General features: G+C 42.7%; 1 protein-coding gene across 1 annotated transcript in view; it reads left to right on the top strand.

Annotated features, from left to right (window-relative positions):
* Positions 1 to 875: 875 nt before the first annotated feature.
* Positions 876 to 24,381, top strand: part of LOC120064650 (eyes absent homolog 2-like) — a 32,754-nt gene continuing 9,248 nt past the window's right edge. Inside the window, exons 1-7 of the mRNA XM_039015275.1 lie at positions 876 to 994; positions 3,595 to 3,708; positions 7,747 to 7,823; positions 11,503 to 11,668; positions 13,389 to 13,528; positions 15,856 to 15,939; positions 21,840 to 21,929. Coding sequence (XP_038871203.1) covers positions 892 to 994; positions 3,595 to 3,708; positions 7,747 to 7,823; positions 11,503 to 11,668; positions 13,389 to 13,528; positions 15,856 to 15,939; positions 21,840 to 21,929 — 774 coding nt within the window. The 5' untranslated portion in view covers positions 876 to 891. The remainder of the gene's footprint in view (positions 995 to 3,594; positions 3,709 to 7,746; positions 7,824 to 11,502; positions 11,669 to 13,388; positions 13,529 to 15,855; positions 15,940 to 21,839; positions 21,930 to 24,381) is intronic.

The raw sequence follows: 24,381 nt of genomic DNA, 5'->3' as shown, positions 1-24,381 counted from the left end.
GATAAATGGTAGCATGCGTGGCTATTGAATGAGCGATGGATAAAATGTAGCCTAATATTTGTTGTGTAGCAGAATAAACCAGTCATATCAGAAAAGGAGAGACATGTCCTGCAATTTGATTCAGATGTAGATCTACAGTATATAATAAAAGTTAAATAAATATATTAGATGACATGCTGCTAAGCAATCTACTGTATTTGCAACACGGTTGCTCAACCACTAGAAGTTGTGCCCATGCATGGTTTGAGACTTTTTCCCCCCAATACCATCCTTTGCAGGGAAAAAGTTGCACGTAAGGTTTAGAGTATTTTTTGTGCGAACACACCTTGATAAATGAGGCCCCAGGTCTCTTATATAACTTACACAGTGGAATCGGAATGTTTTTTAAAATCAAATGTCATACTATTGTATTATGGTTAAGTATTGAAATTGGAATTGTATAAAGCCTTATATCACTGTGAAATAATATCTCATCATATTTATTACTCTTTTAATTTCTCAATGAAATATAATTTATATTGGTATTTATACATTTCTCTGTTCTCTCATGTATTTTTCCCTCTAGGGCCTCTAAGACTCCATATCAAACTCTTACTTTATCTGCAAGTGAGTGTTGATGACATCTTAGGCATAGCACAACATAGCAATGCATAGCATACCATAGCAAAGCATCGCAGAGCATGCCACAGCAAAGCATAGCATCGCATAGCATACCATAGCAAAGCATAGCATCACAAAGCATAGAATAGCATAGCAAACGCATAGCAAAGCATAGCATTAGCTAAGCAGCCAACATTCTCAAAAACTAGGCAATTTGTACAATAAATATAGTCCCCACGTTGCTTACCAACTTCACTTCCTCCTCCCAGATCAGCTGATCTGAGAGCTGTCATGTCGGCGTACGGACAGCCCCAGTACAGCCCCGGCCTCCAGCCTGCGGGACCCTACCCACCATACACTCACCATGCCCAGGGTTACGGCATGCCCTCCTACAGTGAGTACCGGCATTTCCTTCAATACGGGGGTGAAGAGGGGGGATAGGACCTTGAAAGTTGTAAAGCATCTAAGGCAGCATGAATAGGTATCGTGAATAGGTATCGTGAATAGGTATCTTGAATAGGTATCTTGAATACGTATCGTGAATAGGTATTGTGAATAGGTATCGTGAATAGGTTTCTTGAATAGGTTTCTTGAATAGGTATCGTGAATAGGTATCTTGAATAGGTATCTTGAATAGGTATTGTGAATAGGTATCTTGAATAGGTTTCTTGAATATATATTGTGAATAGGTTTCTTGAATAGGTATCGTGAATAGGTATCGTGAATATGTATCGTGAATAGGTATCTTGAATAGGTATCTTGAATAGGTATCGTGAATAGGTATCGTGAATAGGTATCTTGAATAGGTATCGTGAATATGTATCGTGAATAGGTATCTTGAATAGGTATCTTGAATACGTATCGTGAATAGGTATCGTGAATAGGTATCTTGAATAGGTATCGAGAATACGTATCGTGAATAGGTATCTTTTTTTTTTTTTTAATTTAAATTTTATCCCCTTTTCTCCCCAATTTTCGTGGTATCCAATCGCTAGTAATTACTATCTTGTCTCATCGCTACAACTCCCGTACGGGCTCGGGAGAGACGAAGGTCGAAAGCCACGCGTCCTCCGAAGCACAACCCAACCAAGCCGCACTGCTTCTTAACACAGCGCGCCTCCAACCCGGAAGCCAGCCGCACCAATGTGTCGGAGGAAACACCGTGCACCTGGCCCCCTTGGTTAGCGCGCACTGCGCCCGGCCCGCCACAGGAGTCGCTGGAGCGCGATGAGACAAGGATATCCCTACCGGCCAAACCCTCCCTAACCCGGACGACGCTAGCCCAATTGTGCGTCGCCCCACGGACCTCCCGGTCGCGGCCGGCTGCGACAGAGCCTGGGCGCGAACCCAGAGACTCTGGTGGCGCAGCTAGCACTTCGATGCAGTGCCCTAGACCACTGCGCCACCCGGGAGGCCATGAATAGGTATCTTGAATATGTATCGTGAATAGGTATCTTTAACACATATCGTGAACAGGTATCTTAAATACGTATCGTGAATAGGTATCGTGAATAGGTATCGTGAATAGGTATCGTGAATAGGTATCGTGAATAGGTATCTTGAATATGTATCGTGAATAGGTATCGTGAATAGGTATCTTGAATACGTATCTTGAATAGGTATCGTGAATAGGTATCGTGAATAGGTATTTTGAATACGTATTGTGAATAGGTATAGTGAATAGGTATAGTGAATAGGTATCGTGAATAGGTATCGTGAATAGGTATCTTGAACAGGTATCTTGAATAGGTATCGTGAATGGGTATCTTGAATACATATCGTGAATACGTATCTTGAATAGGTATCGTGAATAGGTATCGTGAATAGGTATCTTGAATAGGTATCGTGAATAGGTATCTTGAATTGGTATCTTGAATAGGTATCTTGAATAGGTATCTTGAATAGGTATCGTGAATAGGTATCGTGAATAGGTATCTTGAATAGGTATCTTGAATACGTATCGTGAATAGGTATTGTGAATAGGTATCGTGAATAGATATCGTGAATAGGTTTCTTGAATAGGTTTCTTGAATAGGTATCGTGAATAGGTATCTTGAATAGGTATCTTGAATAGGTATCTTGAATAGGTAACTTGAATAGGTATTGTGAATAGGTATCGTGAATAGGTATCGTGAATAGGTATCGTGAATAGGTATCTTGAATAGGTATCGTGAATAGGTAACTTGAATAGGTATCGTGAATAGGTATCTTGAATAGGTATTGTGAATAGGTTATTTTGAATAGGTATCTTGAATAGGTATCAAATTGTAATTTATTTTATTTGTCACATGCTTATTAGACTAACAGAGAAATGCTTAGTTACAGGCCCATCCCAACAATGCAGAGTGAAAAGATAAATACAAAATAATCAATAATATTAAAAATAATAACACAAGGAATAAATACACAATGAGTAACAATAACTCAGCTATATACTGTACACTGGGTACCAGTACCGAGTCAATGTGCAGAGGTACGAGGTCACTGCGATAGATATGTACATATAGGTAGGGATAAAGTGACGAGGCAACATGATAGATTGTAAACAGTAGCAGCAGCAAATGTGATCGCGCACAAAGTGTAACAACTCCACATCCATTTACACCAGGGGCCTCAAACTAGAGGCCCGCAGGCTGTGTGCAACACATCCCTCACATCCATTTACACCAGGGGCCTCAAACTAGAGGCCCGCAGGCTGTGTGCAACACATCCCTCACATCCATTTACACCAGGGGCCTCAAACTAGAGGCCTGCAGGCTGTGTGCAACACATCCCTCACATTAATTTACACCAGGGGCCTCAAACTAGAGGCCTGCAGGCTGTGTGCAACACATCCCTCACATCCATTTACACCAGGGGCCTCAAACTAGAGGCCCGCAGGCTGTGTGCAACACATCCCGTTTCCCAGCATGCCTCTCTGTAAAACCCAGTGTAACCAGTGTCAGTAACTGAATCCAGTGTGGATAATAATTATGTCTGTCCTTTCCTCTGCAGACATTAAGACAGAGGATGGCCTTAGCCTCTCTCCAGGACAGAACAGCCTCCTGAACTACTCAAACTACAGCAGCACTCCCCCCAGCCAGGCTCTCTATGGCTACTCTACACATGGTCAGTCACTCTCTCTTTCTCACACACGCACACGCACACGCACACGCACACACACACACACACACACACACACACACACACACATACACACACGTACACGCACACACACAGACAGACACACATACATACACGCACACACACACAGACACACGTACACACACACACACGTACACACACACACACACACACACACACACACACACACACACACACACACACACACACACACACACACACACACACACACACACACACACACACACAGACACACACACACACACACACACATACACAGGCACACAAAACAGACACACACACAAATACCCACACAGTCAGTCCTCCCTCTCTCTCCACCTCTCTCTGGTCCTTTCTCTCTGATCTCTCCTCCTCTCCTCCTCTTCTCTCTGTATTTATTTCTCTCTGATCTCTCCTCCTCTTCTCTCTGTATTAATTTCTATCTGATCTCTCCTCCTCCTCTCTCTGTATTTATTTCTCTCTGATCTCTCCTCCTCTTCTCTCTCTCTATTTCTCTCTGATCTCTCCTCCTCTTCTCTCTGTATTTATTTCTCTCTGATCTCTCCTCCTCTTCTCTCTCTCTTCATTTCTCTCTGATCTCTCCTCCTCTTCTCTCTGTATTTATTTCTCTCTGATCTCTCCTCCTTTTCACTCTCTCTTTATTTCTCTCTGATCTCTCCTCCTCTTCTCTCTCTCTATTTCTCTCTGATCTCTCCTCCTCCTCTCTCTCTCTATTTCTCTCTGATCTCTCCTCCTCTTCTCTCTGGTCCTTTCTCTCTGATCTCTCCTCCTCTTCTCTCTGTATTTATTTCTCTCTGATCTCTCCTCCTCTTCTCTCTGTATTTATTTCTCTCTGATCTCTCCTCCTCTTCTCTCTGTATTTATTTCTCTCTGATCTCTCCTCCTCTTCTCTCTGTATTTATTTCTCTGATCTCTCCTCCTCTCTCTCTCTATTTCTCTCTGATCTCTCCTCCTCTTCTCTCTGTATTTATTTCTCTCTGATCTCTCCTCCTCCTCTCTCTGTCATTATTTCTCTCTGATCTCTCTCTCTCTCTCGCGCACTCTCTCTCTCTCTCCCTCTCTCTGATCTCTCTCTCTGATATCTCTCTCTCTCTGATATCTCTCTCCCTCTCTCTCTCTCTCTGATCTCTCTCTCTCTCTCTCTCTCTCTCTCTCTCTCTCTCTCTCTCTCTCTCTCTCTCTCTCTCTCTCTCACTCTGCCTCTCTCACTTGCTGAGATATATCCTCTTTTCTATAGCCAGTCCATATACCTTCGCTCCCTCTCTTTCTTTCTCTCTCTGATCTCTCCATCACTACGGGCCAGTGAGTGAGGTCCTGGCGTTTCCAGGTGGGTGTCCGTAGCAGTGCCGTCTGTCCTCCTCCACACCTGTTCTCGATTAGCTGCGGTCTGGGTGCCTGGCGTCAGCCCCCTTCCTCCCACCACACCCACAACACACAGCCCGGGCTCAGACCAGCATGTGGGTGTGTGTGTGAGGGGTGACGGTGAGGGGGCATGTGGGTGTTTAAGAGAGAGAGAGAAAGAGTAAAAGAAAGTGTGTGTGTGTACGTGCATCCATGTGTGCGTGTGTATGCTTGTGTGTGTGTCTGCACACGTGCGTGGGTGCGTACATGTGTCTATGTGTGTGTCTGTGCTCCACACATTCCCCAGTTATTTGGCGCCCAGAGCATGCTTGGCTCAGTGGGACTTGATGGATTTCAAAGCAGCATGAAATTGACCCTGCTCCGTCAGAGGCTAGAGGTTAAGGTGCATGTTGTGAGCCTAATGGAAGAACTGCATGGACCCACTGACAGGGGAATGCAAGGCCACTGTAGTATGCACCGTAGCAAAACCTTTTGCAATGAAAAACAAAAATGAGCGTTTCTTATTGGGTGAGTTGAACAGAAGAGGATTCTAGAATCCACATTGATACATCATCAAAGAGGATCGTGTTTGTCTTGGTCTGTAATTTGTAGTTTAAGCTTGGAATAAATGGTGGTCTGTTCCAGCTTCAGCCGGCTACCGCTGCCTTCAGAAAGCAAGACTGAAACACGGGTATTCCAGCTATCTGAAATCATGACAGCTGATTAATACATGGGGAAACTCTGTGTTAAGTCATTTGTTTTAATACAAGTAAACAAAATCTAGAGTGACTTGAAACAAGCTCCCATGGCAACTCCATGTACAAGACCACTAGACCTCTCCTCCCACACACACACACACACACACTACATATTACACACTACACACTACACTACAGAGGAGAAACCAAATCAGAACCAGAAAGTCCACTATTTATTTGGAAAGCTTCTGGTTTGTGTTGTTGTTGCTTTGAAGACTATGTTGTGTGGTCCTAGATGACTCCCGGGTGGTTCTGGGTAGTCATTCATCTATCATTGAGTCTTGGGGTGGGTGGGTGGATGGATGGATGGATGGATGGATGGATGGATGGATGGATGGATGGATGGATGGATGGATGGATGGATGGATGGATGGATGGATGGATGGATGGATGGATGGATGGATGGATGGATGGAGGGGTAACAAACAAGTGTGGCCAGGGAAAAGAGCCCAGAGGAAGGCATTCCTTCAGCAGAGTTGATAACACTGATGGATTAGCTAGGTAGCGCACCAGGGCTCCCCCACTTGCATTGTTGTTGTTGGGACTCATCAATCAATACTCCCTGAGGACTGGCTTGTCACTGGAGGGGTTGAGGCAAGTCAATGTTTTAAAGCCAGTCGTGAAGCTACTTCAGTGATAAGTGTTAAGTTGATTACATTACGATACAGGTGTAGGATCTTAATTTGCTCACTCTGTTGTTGTTGAGAATTTTCCTGCGCCTCAGGAAATGAAGATGAGCTTCATGATATACATAAATTCACTGAAAACATGCACTAAAACATGGTTATATTAACAGTATAGCACATGTAGGCTCATTTTGGTCAGCTAATAGCCTAACCACCGATCAAGCAACATTATGGACTAAACGTGAAATTCCTGTTGCTGCAGGATTATTTTTCTATGACAATACTTGTCAAATTAATATCCAATATCTCGAGGCTTTCAGATTTTCCGCTTATTCCCTTCTTATTCCGTGAATCTTCCAACCAGGATTTCTGGAAAAAAATTCTAGGGCCAATGTTGTCTCACAGTAGGCCTCCCGGGTGGCGCAGTGGTCTAGGGCACTGCATCGCAGTGCTAACTGCGCCACCAGAGTCTCTGGGTTCGCGCCCAGGCTCTGTCGCAGCCGGCCGCGACCGGGAGGTCCGTGGGGCGACGCACAATTGGGCTAGCGTCGTCCGGGTTAGGGTGGGTTTGGCCGGTAGGGATATCCTTGTCTCATTGCGCTCCAGCGACTCCTGTGGCGGGCCGGGCGCAGTGCGTGCTAACCAAGGGGGCCAGGTACACGGTGTTTCCTCCGACACATTGGTGCGGCTGGCTTCCGGGTTGGAGGCGCGCTGTGTTAAAGAAGCAGTGCGGCTTGGTTGGGTTGTGCTTCGGAGGACGCATGGCTTTCGACCTTCGTCTCTCCCGAGCCCGTACGGGAGTTGTAGCGATGAGACAAGATAGTAATTACTAGCGATTGGATACCACGAAAATTGGGGAGAAAAGGGGATTAAAAAAATAAAATAAAATTTTTTAAAAAAAATGTTGTCTCACAGTATAAGTCTACATAGTTGGAAATTATATTATATTGTCCCATAATGAGTGGCAATTGACTGATATAGTTGAATGATAGGTCTGCTATTTCTGGTCTGCTATTTCTGGTCTGCTATTTCTGGTCTGCTATTTCTGGTCTGCTATTTCTGGTCTGCTATTTCTGGTCTGCTATTTCTGGTCTGCTATTTCTGGTCTGCTATTTCTTGCATTGTTGAATTCTCCTGCTTTGTTTCCATTCATTATAAACATCTCTTTCAAGGGATAGAATAACAATAAACATATTTTTCCATTGCAGCTTTCAGTAGACGTCCAACATCTGTCAATGTGAGTCTGTTTTTAACGTTGGTTTAATGTTGTTTTCCAGGTAGCAGTATTTCATCTGGGATTTTCCAGGGAGCCAACCCCATCACAAGCTCAACTCCCTTCAACACCACACAACAGGTCAGTACCAGATGTAATACGCAAGACATTACAAACAAAACCAGCTTTCTCTTGCAGTACACAATGTATCCAAATAGCTGGGATGGTATGAAATGAGTTTGGAGTTCTGCAACCTACAATTGTATGTGTCACACATTTTCAAGCTTTCTGCAATAATGTCCTTCATGAGGACATTGAAAAAAAAAAACTTGTTGATAAATCCAGATAAAAGTATTGACTGAATAATCCAGTCTGATTTCAAATAAATAAAATAAAATGTTATTTGTCACATGCGCCCAATACAACAAGAGTATACTTTAATGTGAAATGCTTACTTACGAGCCCTTTCCCAACAATGCAGTTAAAAAGTAAGAAAATTAACAATTAGATCAAAATAAACTAGTAACACAATAAATAACAATGAGGCTTTATACAGGCTACATACAAGGAGTACTGAGTCAGTGTACTGGGATGTGAGGTAGTTGGGGGGATTGAATGAGGTAATATGTACATGTACAGTTGAAGTCGAAAGTTTACATACACCTTAGCCAAATACATTTAAACTCAGTTTTCAACCATTCCTGACATTTATTCCTAGTAAAAATTCCCTGTCTTAGGTCAGTTAGGATCACCACTTTATTTTAAGAATGTGAAATGTCAGAATAATAGTAGAGAGAATGATTTATTTCAGCTTTTATTTCTTTCATCACATTCCCAGTGGGTCAGAAGTTTACATACACTCAATTAGTATTTGGTAGCATTGCCTTTAAATTGTTTAACCTCTCTGGGATCGTTCGGGACGCTAGCGTCCCACCTCGCCAACAGCCAGTGAAATTGCAGGGCGCCAAATTCAAAACAACAGAAATCTCATAATTAAAATTCCTCAAACATACAAGTATCTTATACCATTTTAAAGGTAATCTTGTTGTTAATCCCACAACAGTGTCCGATTTCAAAAAGGCTTTACAGAGAAAGCACCACAAACGATTATGTTAGGTCACCGCCAAATCACAGAAAAACACAGCCATTTTTCCAGCCAAAGAGTGGAGTCACAAAAAGCAGAAATATAGATAAAATTAATCACTAACCTTTGATGATCTTCATCAGATGACACTCATAGGACTTCATGTTACACAATACGTATATGTTTTGTTCGATAAAGTTCATATTTATATCCAAAAACCTCCGTTTACATTGGCACCATGTTCAGAAATGCCTCCAAAACATCCGGAGAAATTGCAGAGCCACGTCAAATAACAGAAATACTCATCATAAACTTTGATGAAAGATACATGTTTTACATAGAATTAAAGATACACTTGTTCTTAATGCAACCGCTGTGTCAGATTTCAAAAAAGCTTTACGGCAAAAGCACAATATTCAATAATCTGAGTACAGCGTTCAGCCACAAAAGCAAGCCATACAGTTACCCACCAAAATTGTGGAGTCAACAAAAGTCAGAAATAGCATTATAAATCTTCACTTACCTTTGCTGATCTTCGTCGGAATGCACTCCCAGGACTCCCACTTCCACAAGAAATATTTGTTTTGTTCGATTACGTCCATATTTATGTCCAAATACCTCTGTTTTGTTTGCGCATTTAGTTCACTATTCCAAAGGCACAATGCTTGAGCGCAAAATCCAGACGAAAAGTCAAAAGAGTTCCATTACAGTTTGTAGAAACATGTCAAAATATGTTTACAATCAATCCTTAGGGTCATTTTATAATAAATCTTCAATAATATTCCAACCGGACAATAGCGTATTCATTACAGAGGAAAAAGAAGGAACGGCGTGCCCGCGTGACCGAGCAGTAAACAACTCATTGGCCACAGCTTAGTCCACTTGTTGAAACAGCTCTCATTCGACCTCCTTCCACAATAGAAGCCTCAAACAACTTTCTAAAGACTGTTGACATCTGCTGGAAGCCTTGGGAAGTGCAACTGGCCCCATAGACACAGCATATTGGATAGGCAATCACTTAAATGAAACTACAAACTTCAGATTTCCCACTTCCTGGTTGGATTTGTCTCAGCCATATGAGTTCTGTTATACTCACAGACATTATTTTAACAATTTTGGAAACTTTAGAGTGTTTTCTATCCAAATCTACTACTTATATGCATATCATAGCTTCTGGGCCTGGATAACAAGCAGTTTACTCTGGGTACCTTATTCATCCAAGCTACTCAATACTGCCCTCCTTTCCCAAAGAAGTTAACTTGGGTCAAACATTTTGGGTAGCCTTCCACAAGCTTCCCACAATAAGTTGGGTGAATTTTGGCCCATTCCTCCTGACAGAGCTAGTGTAACTGAGTCAGGTTTGTAGCGCTCCTTGCTCGCATACGCTTTTTCAGTTCTGCCCACAATTTTTCTATAGGATTGAGGTCAGGGCTTTGTGACGGCCACTCAAATACCTTGACTTTGTTGTCCTTAAGCCATTTTGCCACAACTTTGGAAGTATGCTTGAGGTCATTGTCCATTTGGAAGACCCATTTTACGACCAAGCTTTAACTTCCTGACTGATTTCTTGAGATGTTGCTTCAATATAGCCACATCATTTTCCCTACCCATCTATTTTGTGAAGTGCACCAGTCCCTCCTGCACCAAAGCACCAAAGCACCTGCCACCCCCGTGCTTCACGGTTGGGATGGTGTTCTTCGGCTTGCAAGCCTTCCCCTTTTTCCTCCAAACATAACGATGGTCATTATGGCCAAACAGTTCTATTTTTGTTTCATCAGACCAGAAAACATTTCTCCAAAAAGTACGAACTTTGTCCCCATGTGCAGTTGCAAACCGTAGTCTGGCTTTTTTTATGGCGGTTTTGGAGCAGTGGCTTCTTCCTTGCTGAGCGGCCTTTCAGGTTATATCAATATAGGACACGTTTTACTGTGGATATAGATACTTTTGTACCTGTTTCCTCCAGCATCTTCACAAGGTCCTTTGCTGTTGTTCTGGGATTGATTTGCACTTTTCGCACCAAATTACATTCATCTCCGGGAGACGGAACGCGTCTCCTTCCTGAGCGGTATGACGGCTGAGCGGTCCCATGGTGTTTATACTTGCGTACTATTGTTTGTACAGATGAACATGGTACCTTCAGGCGTTTGGAAATTGCTCCCAAGGATAAACCAGACTTGTGGAGGTCTACAATTTTTTTTCTGAGGTCTTTGCTGATTTCTTTTGATTTTCCCATGATGTCAAGTGAAGAGGCACTGAGTTTGAAGGTAGGCCTTGAAATACATCCACAGGTACACCTCCAATTGACTCAAATGATATCAATTAGCCATGACATCATTTTCTGGATTTTTCCAAGCTGTTTAAAGGCACAGTCAACTTAGTGTATGTAAACTTCTGACCCACTGGAATTGTGATACATTGAATTATAAGTAAAATAATCTGTCTGTAAACAATTGTTGGGCAAATTACTTGTATCATGCACAAAGTAGATGTCCTAACCGACTTGCCAAAACTATAGTTTGTTAACAAGACATTTGTGGAGTGGTTGAAAAACGAGTTTTAATGACTCCAACCTAAGTGTATGTAAACTTCCGACTTCAACTGTAGGTAGGGGAGAAAAGCAGAAAGGTAGAAGCTGTTCAGGAGCCTTTGAACTGTGATGCCCAATATGTGATCATTTGTAATATTCTGTGTATTTTCCTCTCACGTGTTTAATAGTGATCTTGTTCCCTCTGTCAGGACTTCTCAGGGTACTCCAGCTACAGCCAAAGCCAGTACTCACCGTACTACAACACACACTACAATAGCCCGTACCTCAGCCCTAGTGCCATCACCACGTCCATACCTTATCAGCATCCAGAACACCCCGCTGTGGTGCCCAATCACAGCCCAGAGTCCCAAACAGGTACAGACGGTTGCTCCTCTTTCCCTTTGTTGGAAAATGACTTATCATCCTCTTAACATTGTATTATTGTCCTCTTAACATTGTATTATTGTCCTCTTAACATTGCATTATTGTCCTCTTAACATTGTATTATTATCCTCTTAACATTGTATTATTGTCCTCTTAACATTGTATTATTGTCCTCTTAACATTGCATTATTGTCCTCTTAACATTGTATTATTATCCTCTTAACATTGTATTATTGTCCTCTTAACATTGTATTATTATCCTCTTAACATTGTATTATTGTCCTCTTAACATTGTATTATTGTCCTCTTAACATTGTATTATTGTCCTCTTAACATTGTATTATTATCCTCTTAACATTGTATTATTATCCTCTTAACATTGTATTATTGTCCTCTTAACATTGTATTATTGTCCTCTTAACATTGTATTATTATCCTCTTAACATTGTATTATTATCCTCTTAACATTGTATTATTGTCCTCTTAACATTGTATTATTATCCTCTTAACATTGTATTATTATCCTCTTAACATTGTATTATTGTCCTCTTAACATTGTATTATTATCCTCTTAACATTGTATTATTATCCTCTTAACATTGTATTATTATCCTCTTAACATTGTATTATTATCCTCTTAACATTGTAATTGTATTATTATCCTCTTAACATTGTATTATTATCCTCTTAACATTGTATTATTATCCTCTTAACATTGTATTATTATCCTCTTAACATTGTATTATTATCCTCTTAACATTGTATTATTATCCTCTTAACATTGTATTATTATCCTCTTAACATTGTAATTGTATTATTATCCTCTTAACATTGTATTATTGTCCTCTTAACATTGCATTATTGTCCTCTTAACATTGTATTATTATCCTCTTAACATTGTATTATTGTCCTCTTAACATTGTATTATTATCCTCTTAACATTGTATTATTGTCCTCTTAACATTGTATTATTATCCTCTTAACATTGTATTATTATCCTCTTAACATTGTATTATTATCCTCTTAACATTGTATTATTGTCCTCTTAACATTGTATTATTATCCTCTTAACATTGTATTATTGTCCTCTTAACATTGTATTATTATCCTCTTAACATTGTATTATTATCCTCTTAACATTGTATTATTGTCCTCTTAACATTGTATTATTGTCCTCTTAACATTGTATTATTATCCTCTTAACATTGTATTATTGTCCTCTTAACATTGTAATTGTATTATTATCCTCTTAACATTGTATTATTATCCTCTTAACATTGTATTATTATCCTCTTAACATTGTATTATTGTCCTCTTAACATTGTATTATTGTCCTCTTAACATTGTATTATTATCCTCTTAACATTGTATTATTATCCTCTTAACATTGTATTTATCTTAGTGTCGTGTTGTTTGGTGTTTTAGACATTTTCATTGATGTGATGTGTGTGTGTGTGTGTGTGTGTGTGTGTGTGTGTGTGTGTGGGGGTGTGTGTGTGTGTGTGTGTGTGTGTGTGTGTGTGTGTGTGTGTGTGTGTGTGTGTGTGTGTGTGTGTGTGTGTGTGTGTGTGTGCATGTGTCTGTGCGTCTGTGTGTGTGTATGCGTGCGCCTGTGTGTGTGTGTGTGTGTGTGTGTGTGTATGTGTGTGTGTGTGTGTGTGTGTGTGTGTGTGTGTGTGTGTGTGTGTGTGTGTGTGTGTGTGTGTGCCAGGAGAGTACCATCCCCCCCCTAGCCCACCCACCCCAGGGAAAGAGCCGGAGGCGGTGCCAGCCAGACGGAGCTCAGACGGGAAACTGAGGGGCAGGAAAAGAGTCAGTGACCCACAGCCCCCCCTGGACTCAGATATAGAGGTAATGTTACAGCCCCCTGGACTCAGATATAGAGGTAATGTTACAGCCCCCTGGACTCAGATATAGAGGTAATGTTACAGCCCCCTGGACTCAGATATAGAGGTAATGTTACAGCCCCCTGGACTCAGATATAGAGGTAATGTTACAGCCCCCTGGACTCAGATATAGAGGTAATGTTACAGCCCCCTGGACTCAGATATAGAGGTAATGTTACAGCCCCCCTGGACTCAGATATAGAGGTAATGTTACAGCCCCCTGGACTCAGATATAGAGGTAATGTTACAGCCCCCTGGACTCAGATATAGAGGTAATGTTACAGCCCCACTGGACTCAGATATAGAGGTAATGTTACAGCCCCCTGGACTCAGATATAGAGGTAATGTTACAGCCCCCTGGACTCAGATATAGAGGTAATGTTACAGCCCCCTGGACTCAGATATAGAGGTAATGTTACAGCCCCCTGGACTCAGATATAGAGGTAATGTTACAGCCCCACTGGACTCAGATATAGAGGTAATGTTACAGCCCCACTGGACTCAGATATAGAGGTAATGTTACAGCCCCCTGGACTCAGATATAGAGGTAATGTTACAGCCCCCTGGACTCAGATATAGAGGTAATGTTACAGCCCCCTGGACTCAGATATAGAGGTAATGTTACAGCCCCACTGGACTCAGATATAGAGGTAATGTTACAACCCCCTGGACTCAGATATAGAGGTAATGTTACAGCCCCCTGGACTCAGATATAGAGGTAATGTTACACTCCATGGACTCAGATATAGAGGTAATGTTACAGCCCCCTGGACTCAGATATAGAGGTAATGTTACAGCCCCCTGGACTCAGATATAGAGGTAATGTTACAACCCCCTGGACTCAGATATAGAGGTAATGTTACAGCCCCCTGGACTCAGATATAGAGGTAATGTTACAGCCCCACTGGACTCAGATATAGAGGTAATGTTACAGCCCCACTGGACTCAGATATAGAGGTAATGTTACAGCCCCCTGGACTCAGATATAGAGGTACTGTTACAGCCCCCTGGACTCAGATATAGAGGTAATGTTACAGCCCCCTGGACTCAGATATAGAGGTAATGTTACAGCCCCCTGGACTCAGATATAGAGGTAATGTTACAGCCCCACTGGACTCAGATATAGAGGTAATGTTACAGCCCCACTGGACTCAGATATAGAGGTAATGTTACAACCCCCTGGACTCAGATATAGAGGTAATGTTACAGCCCCCTGGACTCAGATATAGAGGTAATGTTACAACCCCCTGGACTCAGATATAGAGGTAATGTTACAGCCCCCTGGACTCAGATATAGAGGTAATGTTACAGCCCCACTGGACTCAGATATAGAGGTAATGTTACAGCCCCCTGGACTCAGATATAGAGGTAATGTTACAGCCTCCTGGACTCAGATATAGAGGTAATGTTACAGCCCCTGGACTCAGATATAGAGGTATTGTTACAGCCCCCCTGGACTCAGATATAGAGGTAATGTTACAGCCCCACTGGACTCAGATATAGAGGTAATATTACAGCCCCCTGGACTCAGATATAGAGGTAATGTTACACTCCATGGACTCAGATATAGAGGTATTGTTACAGCCCCCCTGGACTCAGATATAGAGGTAATGTTACAGCCCCCTGGACTCAGATATAGAGGTAATGTTACACTCCATGGACTCAGATATAGAGGTAATGTTACAGCCCCCCTTGGACTCAGATATAGAGGTAATGTTACAGCCCCACTGGACTCAGATATAGAGGTAATGTTACAGCCCCCTGGACTCAGATATAGAGGTAATGTTACAGCCCCACTGGACTCAGATATAGAGGTAATGTTACAGCCCCACTGGACTCAGATATAGAGGTAATGTTACAGCCCCCCTTGGACTCAGATATAGAGGTAATGTTACAGCCCCACTGGACTCAGATATAGAGGTAATGTTACAGCCCCACTGGACTCAGATATAGAGGTAATGTTACAGCCCCCCTTGGACTCAGATATAGAGGTAATGTTACACTCCATGGAAGTCACACACACACACAACGTTAAGGCCAAAGTTTGTTGACATTTGGACAGATGGACTACAGCAGAGTAATACTTTCACAACTGCACTGAGATCGTCAGTACATTTATCATTTATGCTATCAGTTTTACAAACATTTTCTTCTGATTAATCAGGCTGTATGTTTAACCCTCATTGTCATTTTCTTCCCAGTGTAGATATGATGTTAATATTCAGCAAATTGTCTATTGTATTATTTTATTATTGTATTATTTTATTATTGTATTATTGTATTATTTTCCAGCGTGTGTTTGTGTGGGACCTAGACGAGACCATCATCATTTTCCACTCTTTGCTCACAGGGAGCTTCTCCACCCGATTTTGCAAGGTACAAAACAGTCAACATACATTCATTTGACATGGTGAATATTCTCTCCGTATCACTTTTTAGATGAAATAACCCTAAAAGTATTTGCTGGGTTATTGAACTAATCCTTTATGAGATGAACTATGCACTATCAGTTCGAGGTGAATCCTAACTTCCAGTGAAATGTTGTGTTAGTCACACATTGATGTCAATGGGACTAAGCGGAAATTTTGCTCACGTGGAAGTTAGGATTCATTTGTTGAAACGTAACTCTTTTAGTAGTGTTTTTGTCCTTTGCTCTCTCCTTGACTTTTCACACGCTTGGTGTTTTCCTTCTCTACCCTCTTGTCTCTTTATATAACCCAGTGGACTTGTTTGGCCAACCCACAACCCACTGTTTGATTGACAGCTGATTCACCTTCACATAATAGACAGGCAGCTGATGACGGGAACAATAGTCATGTTTCTTTTTTTTGGCCGTGACTGTGTTTTGAATTCTCACTGTCCCTCTGCGGTTTGCCGTGATGTAAACAAGGAGCCAGGGAGTGATTCGTGAGAGGAAAAGAGAGGAGTGAGAGGAGGAGAGAGGAGAGAGAGGAGTTGAGAGAAGAGGAGTGAGAAGAGGAGATAATAGTGAGAGGTGGAGAGAATAGTGAGAGGTGGAGAGAATAGTGAGAGGTGGAGAGAGGAGTGAGAGGTGGAGAGAGGAGTGAGAGGTGGAGAGAATAGTGAGAGGTGGAGAGAGGAGTGAGAGGTGGAGAGAGGAGTGAGAGGTGGAGAGAGGTGGAGAGAATAGTGAGAGGTGGAGAGAATAGTGAGAGGTGGAGAGAATAGTGAGAGGTGGAGAGAGGAGTGAGAGGTGGAGAGAGGAGTGAGAGGTGGAAAGAGGAGTGAGAGGTGGAGAGAATAGTGAGAGGTGGAGAGAATAGTGAGAGGTGGAGAGAATAGTGAGAGGTGGAGAGAGGAGTGAGAGGTGGAGAGAGGAGTGAGAGGTGGAGAGAATAGTGAGAGGTGGAGAGAATAGTGAGAGGTGGAGAGAATAGTGAGAGGCGGAGAGAGGAGTGAGAGGTGGAAAGAGGAGTGAGAGGTGGAGAGAATAGTGAGAGGTGGAGATAATAGTGAGAGGTGGAGAGAGGAGTGAGAGGTGGAGAGAGGAGTGAGAGGTGGAGAGAATAGTGAGAGGTGGAGAGAGGAGTGAGAGGTGGAGAGAATAGTGAGAGGTGGAGAGAATAGTGAGAGGTGGAGAGAATAGTGAGAGGTGGAGAGAGGAGTGAGAGGTGGAGAGATGAGTGAGAGGTGGAAAGAGGAGTGAGAGTTGGAGAGAATAGTGAGAGGTGGAGAGAATAGTGAGAGGTGGAGAGAATAGTGAGAGGTGGAGAGAGGAGTGAGAGGTGGAGAGAGGAGTGAGAGGTGGAGAGAGGAGTGAGAGGTGGAAAGAGGAGTGAGAGGTGGAGAGAATAGTGAGAGGTGGAGAGAATAGTGAGAGGTGGAGAGAATAGTGAGAGGTGGAGAGAATAGTGAGAAGAGAAGAGAGAGAGTAGTGAGAGGAGAAGAGAGAGAGGAGAGGATAAGAGATTAGTGAGAGGAGGAGAGAGAGGAGGAGAGAGGAGGAGAGGAGAATAGAGTATTGAGAGGAAGAGAGAGAGAAGAAGAGAAGAGAGGAGGAGAGGAGAATAGATTAGTGAGAGGAGGAGAGAGAGGAGAAGAGAAGAGAGGTGGAGAGAAAGGAGGAGAGGAGAAGAGAGTAGTGAGAGGAGGAGAGAGTAGCGAGAGGAGAAGAGAGGAGAGAGTTGTGAGAGGAGGAGAGAGTAGTGAAAGGAGGAGAGAGAGGAGGAGAGAGGAGGAAAGGAAGAGAGAGAGAAGAGGAGAAGAGAGGAGGAGAGAGAGGAGAAGAGAGTATTGAGAGGAAGAGAGAGAGAAGAGGAGAAGAGAGGAGGAGAGAGAGGAGGATAGGAGAATATATTAGTGAGAGGAGGAGAGAGAGTAAAAGAGAAGAGAGGCGGAGAGAAAGGAGGAGAGGAGAAGAGAGTAGTGCGAGGAGGAGGGAGTAGTGAGAGGAGGAGAGAGAGGAGAGGAGAAGAAAGGCGGAGAGAAAGGAGGAGAGGAGAAGAGAGTAGTGAGAGGAGGAGGGAGTAGTGAGAGGAGGAGAGAGAGGAGAGGAGAAGAAAGGCGGAGAGAAAGGAGGAGAGGAGAAGAGAGGAGGAGAGGAGAAGAGAGTAGTGAGAGGAGAAGAGAGGAGAGGAGAGGAGAAGAGAGTAGTGAGAGGAGAAGAGAGGAGAGGAGAAGAGAGGTGGAGAGAAAGGAGGAGAGGAGGAGAGAGTTGTGAGGAGAAGAGAGTAGAGAGGGGAGGAGAGAGAGAGGAGAGAGTAGTGAGAGGAGGAGAGAGGAGGAAAGGAAGAGAGAGAGGAGGAGAGTGGAGAGAGGAGGAGAGAGGAGGAAAGGAAGAGAGAGAGGATGAGAGTGGAGAGAGTAGTGAGAGGAGGAGAGAGATGAGGAGAGAGGAGGAAAGGAAGAGAGAGAGAGGAGGAGAGTGGAGAGAGAGAGATGAGGAAAGGAAGAGGGGGAGAGAGAGTAGTGAGAGGAGGAGAGAGGAGAAGAGAGTAGCGAGAGGAGGAGAGAGGAGGAAAGGAGGAGGAGAGTGGAGAGAGCGAGATGAGGAAAGGAAGAGGGGGATGAGAGAGTAGTGAGAGGAGGAGAGAGGAGAAGAGAGTAGCGAGAGGAGGAGAGAGGAGGAGAGTGGAGAGAGAGAGATGAGGAAAGGAAGAGAGGGATGAGAGAGTAGAGAGAGGAGGAGAGTGGAGAGAGAGAGATGAGGGAAGGAAGAGAGGGATGAGAGAGTAGAGAGAGGAGGAGAGAGGAGAAGAGAGTAGAGAGAGGATGAGAGAGTAGAAAGAGGAGGAGAGAGGAGAAGAGAGTAGCGAGAGGAGGAAAGGAGGAGGAGAGTGGAGAGAGAGAGAGATGAGGAAAGGAAGAGAGGGATGAGAGAGTAGAAAGAGGAGGAGAGAGGAGAGATGAGGAAAGGAAGAGAGGGATGAGAGAGTAGAAAGAGGAGGAGAGAGGAGAGAGAGATGAGGAAAGGAAGAGAGGGATGAGAGAGTAGAGAGAGGAGGAGAGAGGAGAAGAGAGTAGAGAGAGGAGGAGAGAGATGAGGAGAGATGAGGAGAGGAAGAGAGGGATGAGAGAGTAGAAAGAGGAGGAGAGTGGAGGAAAGGAAGAGGAGAGTGGAGAGTGGAGAGAGAGAGATGAGGAAAGGATGAGAGAGTAGAAAGAGGAGGAGAGAGTATTAGACCTAAGCGCATCACCATTTTTGCATGACCTTGTTTCTTTTTCTTTGTATCGTCGGGGGGGAAGGAGAGGGTGGAAGGTTTGACGTTCGACTGATGTGCCAAATTCCTGATTCCACCCAGCAGCTTCCCAGCTGAAACGGCGAACAATCCGACATGCTCTGACATCAAAACTCAGACATGTAAGATAGGGAAAGAAAGTTGTTTGGGAGGAAGGGGGTGGAGGGGGAACATTTCTCAAATCTCCAAAAAGATTTCGACCAAAGTCGAGAGTGTATAGGCCTAGTGGGATTATGTACAAACCAGGAATTGGTTTTCAATTATGTAGGAGCGGGTTTGAAACGTCTTTCTCACAATAATGCTCACTGTCAGACAACGACCAATGTTTACGTTAGCTCAGGTTTCCCTCTCTTAAAGAAAAAGGACCCCAATTCATCTTCCAAATGTAATGGCGTGTCTAGTCCAGACGGACTATAAATCATTCCCCATGACAGTCATTGTGGTATGACCAAACTCATTGAGGTAAACAAGTGTTTGGCCTGTGTTAAGGCAAGCAAGGCACGCTTGGACCCAGGAAGATGTGGAAAACAAATGGTCGCGCTGAAAGAATGTTTTCACTGCCTTTGAAAAGCCGAGGAGAACTCTAGAGCACATTAAGATTTTATTCTCTACGTTAGTGATCAGACGGCATCTCATTCATCATACGTCGGCTACGGAGCCTGCGCCCTACTCTTTCTCTCTCTGTCTTAGCGTATGAATTTCCTCTCTGCACGAAGACAAAAGTCCACAAACGGGGGGTGGGATGTTTTTCTCCTTTCTGATGTGTTCTTGTTCTCTGTGAATTCCTGCCTGTGATTAGCAGGAAGAGTAAACTGGAGCTCTTTTATTTTTCATTGCTACCTCCCTCCGCATTCAAGAAGTATTCAAGAAGCCTTATGCTTAGCAGAGAGGGTGATTACGGATAATTACTCCATTTGAACGAAACACCTCCTCCGTCTCCTTCACCTTCCCTCATTCTCCTCCCATCCCTCTCTTTCTGCCCCCTCGCCTCCTCATTCACAATTGGAGGTGGGAAGAAGGCTGTCATCTTTCCAAACCCTAATCTGACACTCACCTTTGGCTGACGCCTCAGTCCTCCATTTCTGACACACTGCCAAGCTGTTGACGCACCGCCACAGTGCCAGTACAGCACACAGCAAGCTGCCCTGCCGGTGCCCAGACACTCCCTACAACAACACTGCACCAGAATGTTTTCTTGCAAACTGCTTCTCTGTTTCTTCTACGGAAGATATATAATAATTTAGTAAAGCACCTCTTCTTCATTCCTGAATTCTGTGTATGTGTGACAGAGAGAGAGAGAGAGGTAAGGGTGCAGTTTAGTGGAAAGAATGATTGACAGAAATGTAATCAGATTTCCTGCTCAGGAGATAGAACCTGTCCTGTCAATCAAAGAGAAGGACTGCCAGTGTCTAGAAGGTTGTTTGGACATAGGGAGAAAAGAATGACTGTCAGATAGGCAGACTAAACACTGGCATAATTACAAACCAAAGCTATTATGGCACCTCTGTTAGCTCTATTGATCTGAATGTCTATTCCCTCGGCGTGGATATAGAGTCAGGTTTGTTTGAAGCTTGGTTGTGTCCTGTTGATTTGATGGTGTATCGTGCAGAATATCAACAGCTCATTATGTTGAAGCCTTAACTAACATCTCTGTTTCGCTGACAACATTCATATATATTCATACAATATACACTGAGTATACAAAACATTAGGAACACCTTCCCATGACATAGGACTGACCAGGTGAATCCAGCAACTCAATAATATGAAGGTGTTCCTAATGTTTTGTATACTCAGTGTATATACCACTATGCAAACCATCCTACCTGTGTTAAGCCTAAGAACACAGACATGTATTTTTTCCTGAGATGAACAATGACCTGGAAGTACAAGAGTCCTCTTAAACACGTGTAAACAAGTGGTCCATGAAGCAGGAAACCTAACTTCCACTTAAGTCAAATGTTCACCTACAGTAGTTATGCATTGATGTCAATGGGAGACAAAGGGCTCTAGTCAATCAAATCAAATCAAGTTTATTTGTCACGTGCGCCGGATACAACAGGTGTAGACCTTACAGTGAAATGCTTAATTACAGGCCCTAACCAACAGTGCAATTTTTAAGTAAAACTAGGTATTAGGTGAACAATAGATAAGTAAAGAAATAAAAACAACAGTAAAAAGACAGTGAAAAATAACAGTAGCGAGGCTTTATACAGGTGGTATCGGTACAGAGTCAATGTGCGAGGGCACCGGTTAGTCGGGCTAATTGAGGTAATATGTACATGTAGGTATAGTTAAAGTGACTATGCATAGATAATAACAGAGAGTAGCAGCAGCGTAAAAGAACACAATGCAAATAGTCCGGGTAGCCGGCAATGTTCCCACGTTAGCAGAGACTGCATTCACAGTAAACACTGTAGATGTCGGCTCAATAGGAAATGACCTTTACATTTGTGCAGTACAGATTGAATAGAGCCCTGAGTGAAAACGAAGTGTGGAAGTAGAGTTATGACAGTACATCCTGGTACATACAGCTGTATTAACCTTGTAATGCAATGTCTATGTGTCTCCTGTCAGGACTCATCCAAGGCAGTGTCGCTGGGCCTGTGGATGGAAGAGATGATCTTTAACCTGGCCGACTCACGACTATTCTTCAATGACCTGGAGGTGAGATTTATTTACTTAATGAATGACATTATCCATCATCCATACTCTTGCTTATTAGTCATCATCCATCATACATATTATTGCTTATTAGGGATATTCCGTCATATACTCAGTGCTTAATTTGCCAGAACAGGATCCAGAACCTCTCAATGCTTGACTGTTTTGATCCGGTACCTCTCGTGGCGTGAACAATTATTTTCACTGTTTGCAATATGAAAATTACAATAAAATCTGAGTTAATTCAAGTTTCCTCCTCTGTAATTCTTTTACACTCTAAAAAACATAATGTTATGTGAAAACATGCCTGATATTGTAAGAATTGATTGGTGTTGGGCCGGCCCGGGTTTATGGTTTGTGCTACATTGTAGCCGATATAGACGGGCGGCAGGTAGCCTGACAAGGTAAAAATCTGTCATTCTGCCCCTGAACAAGACATTTATCCCACTGTTCCCTGGTAGGCTGTCATTGTAAATAAGAACTTGTTCTTAACTGACTTGCCTGGTTAAATATAAAATAGAACAACGTGTAGACATTGCCGTGGTGAGAGAAGCACGCCTGTATCTCTACTAGAACGAGACTCACATTTTATGATCTCTCTCTCTCTGCTCTGATAAACGTGAGCCTGCGACTGTCATCTCTCCAGCGTTGCACTTCATCATGTATTTCCTTATAGAATCAGAGTTGTAGGAAGGGTGCTGGAGGTGTATAAATGTATTTGCCAAAGTTCTAGAATTACTGCTGTCTTTGAGGAAAGAAATGAAGTCCTTCAGAAGACTACACCAGGAGTAGGTCTAGAGGCCACAGAGGATCCATAGCTTCTGTCACAAGGCAGGCCTACAAATAGACCTGTTATCAACTACCGAATAGGCCTGTTATCAACTACCAAATAGACCTGTTATCCACTACCAAATAGACCTATGTTATCAACTACCAACTGGGCCTGTTATCAACTACCAAATAGACCTATGTTATCAACTGCCAAATAGGCCTATGTTATCAACTACCAAATAGGCCTGTTATCAACTACCAACTGGGCCTGTTATCAACTACCAAATAGACCTGTTATCAACTACCAACTGGGCCTGTTATCAACTACCAAATAGGCCTGTTATCAACTACCAAATAGGCCTGTTATCAACTACCAAATAGGCCTGTTATCAACTACCAACTGGGCCTGTTATCAACTACCAAATAGGCCTGTCATCAACTACCAAATAGGCCTATTTTATCAACTACCAAATATGCCTGTCATCAACTACCAAATAGGCCTGTTATCAACTACCAAATATGCCTGTCATCAACTACCAAATAGGCCTGTTATCAACTACCAAATATGCCTGTTATCAACTACCAAATAGGCCTGTTATCAACTACCAAATATGCCTGTTATCAACTACCAAATAGGCCTGTTATCAACTACCAAATAGGCCTGTTATCAACTACCAAATAGGCCTGTTATCAACTACCAAATATGCCTGTTATCAACTACCAAATAGGCCTGTTATCAACTACCAAATAGGCCTGTTATCAACTACCAAATAGGCTTGTTATCAACTACCAAATAGGCCTATGTTATCAACTACCAAATAGGCCTGTTATCAACTACCAAATAGGCCTGTTATCAACTACCAAATATGCCTGTCATCAACTACCAAATAGGCCTGTTATCAACTACCAAATAGGCCTGTTATCAACTACCAAATAGGCCTGTCATCAACTACCAAATAGGCCTGTCATCAACTACCAAATAGGCCTATTTTATCAACTACCAAATAGGCCTGTTATCAACTACCAAATATGCCTGTTATCAACTACCAAATAGGCCTGTCATCAACTACCAAATAGGCCTGTCATCAACTACCAAATAGGCCTATTTTATCAACTACCAAATATGCCTGTCATCAACTACCAAATAGGCCTGTTATCAACTACCAAATAGGCCTATGTTATCAACTACCAAATAGACCTGTTATCAACTACCAAATAGGCCTGTTATCAACTACCAAATAGGCCTGTTATCAACTACCAAATAGGCCTGTTATCAACTACCAAATAGGCCTGTTATCAACTACCAAATAGACCTGTTATCAACTACCAAATATGCCTGTCATCAACTACCAAATAGGCCTATGTTATCAACTACCAAATAGGCCTGTTATCAACTACCAAATAGGCCTGTTATCAACTACCAAATAGGCCTATGTTATCAACTACCAAATAGGCCTGTTATCAACTACCAAATAGGCCTGTTATCAACTACCAAATAGGCCTATGTTATCAACTACCAAATAGACCTGTTATCAACTACCAAATAGGCCTATTTTATCAACTACCAAATAGGCCTATTTTATCAACTACCAAATATGCCTGTCATCAACTACCAAATAGGCCTGTTATCAACTACCAAATATGCCTGTTATCAACTACCAAATAGGCCTGTTATCAACTACCA

This window comes from Salvelinus namaycush, chromosome 20 (genome assembly GCF_016432855.1).
Source record: "Salvelinus namaycush isolate Seneca chromosome 20, SaNama_1.0, whole genome shotgun sequence".
NCBI lineage: Eukaryota > Metazoa > Chordata > Actinopteri > Salmoniformes > Salmonidae > Salvelinus > Salvelinus namaycush.
This window is presented reverse-complemented; position numbering and strand designations above follow the sequence as displayed.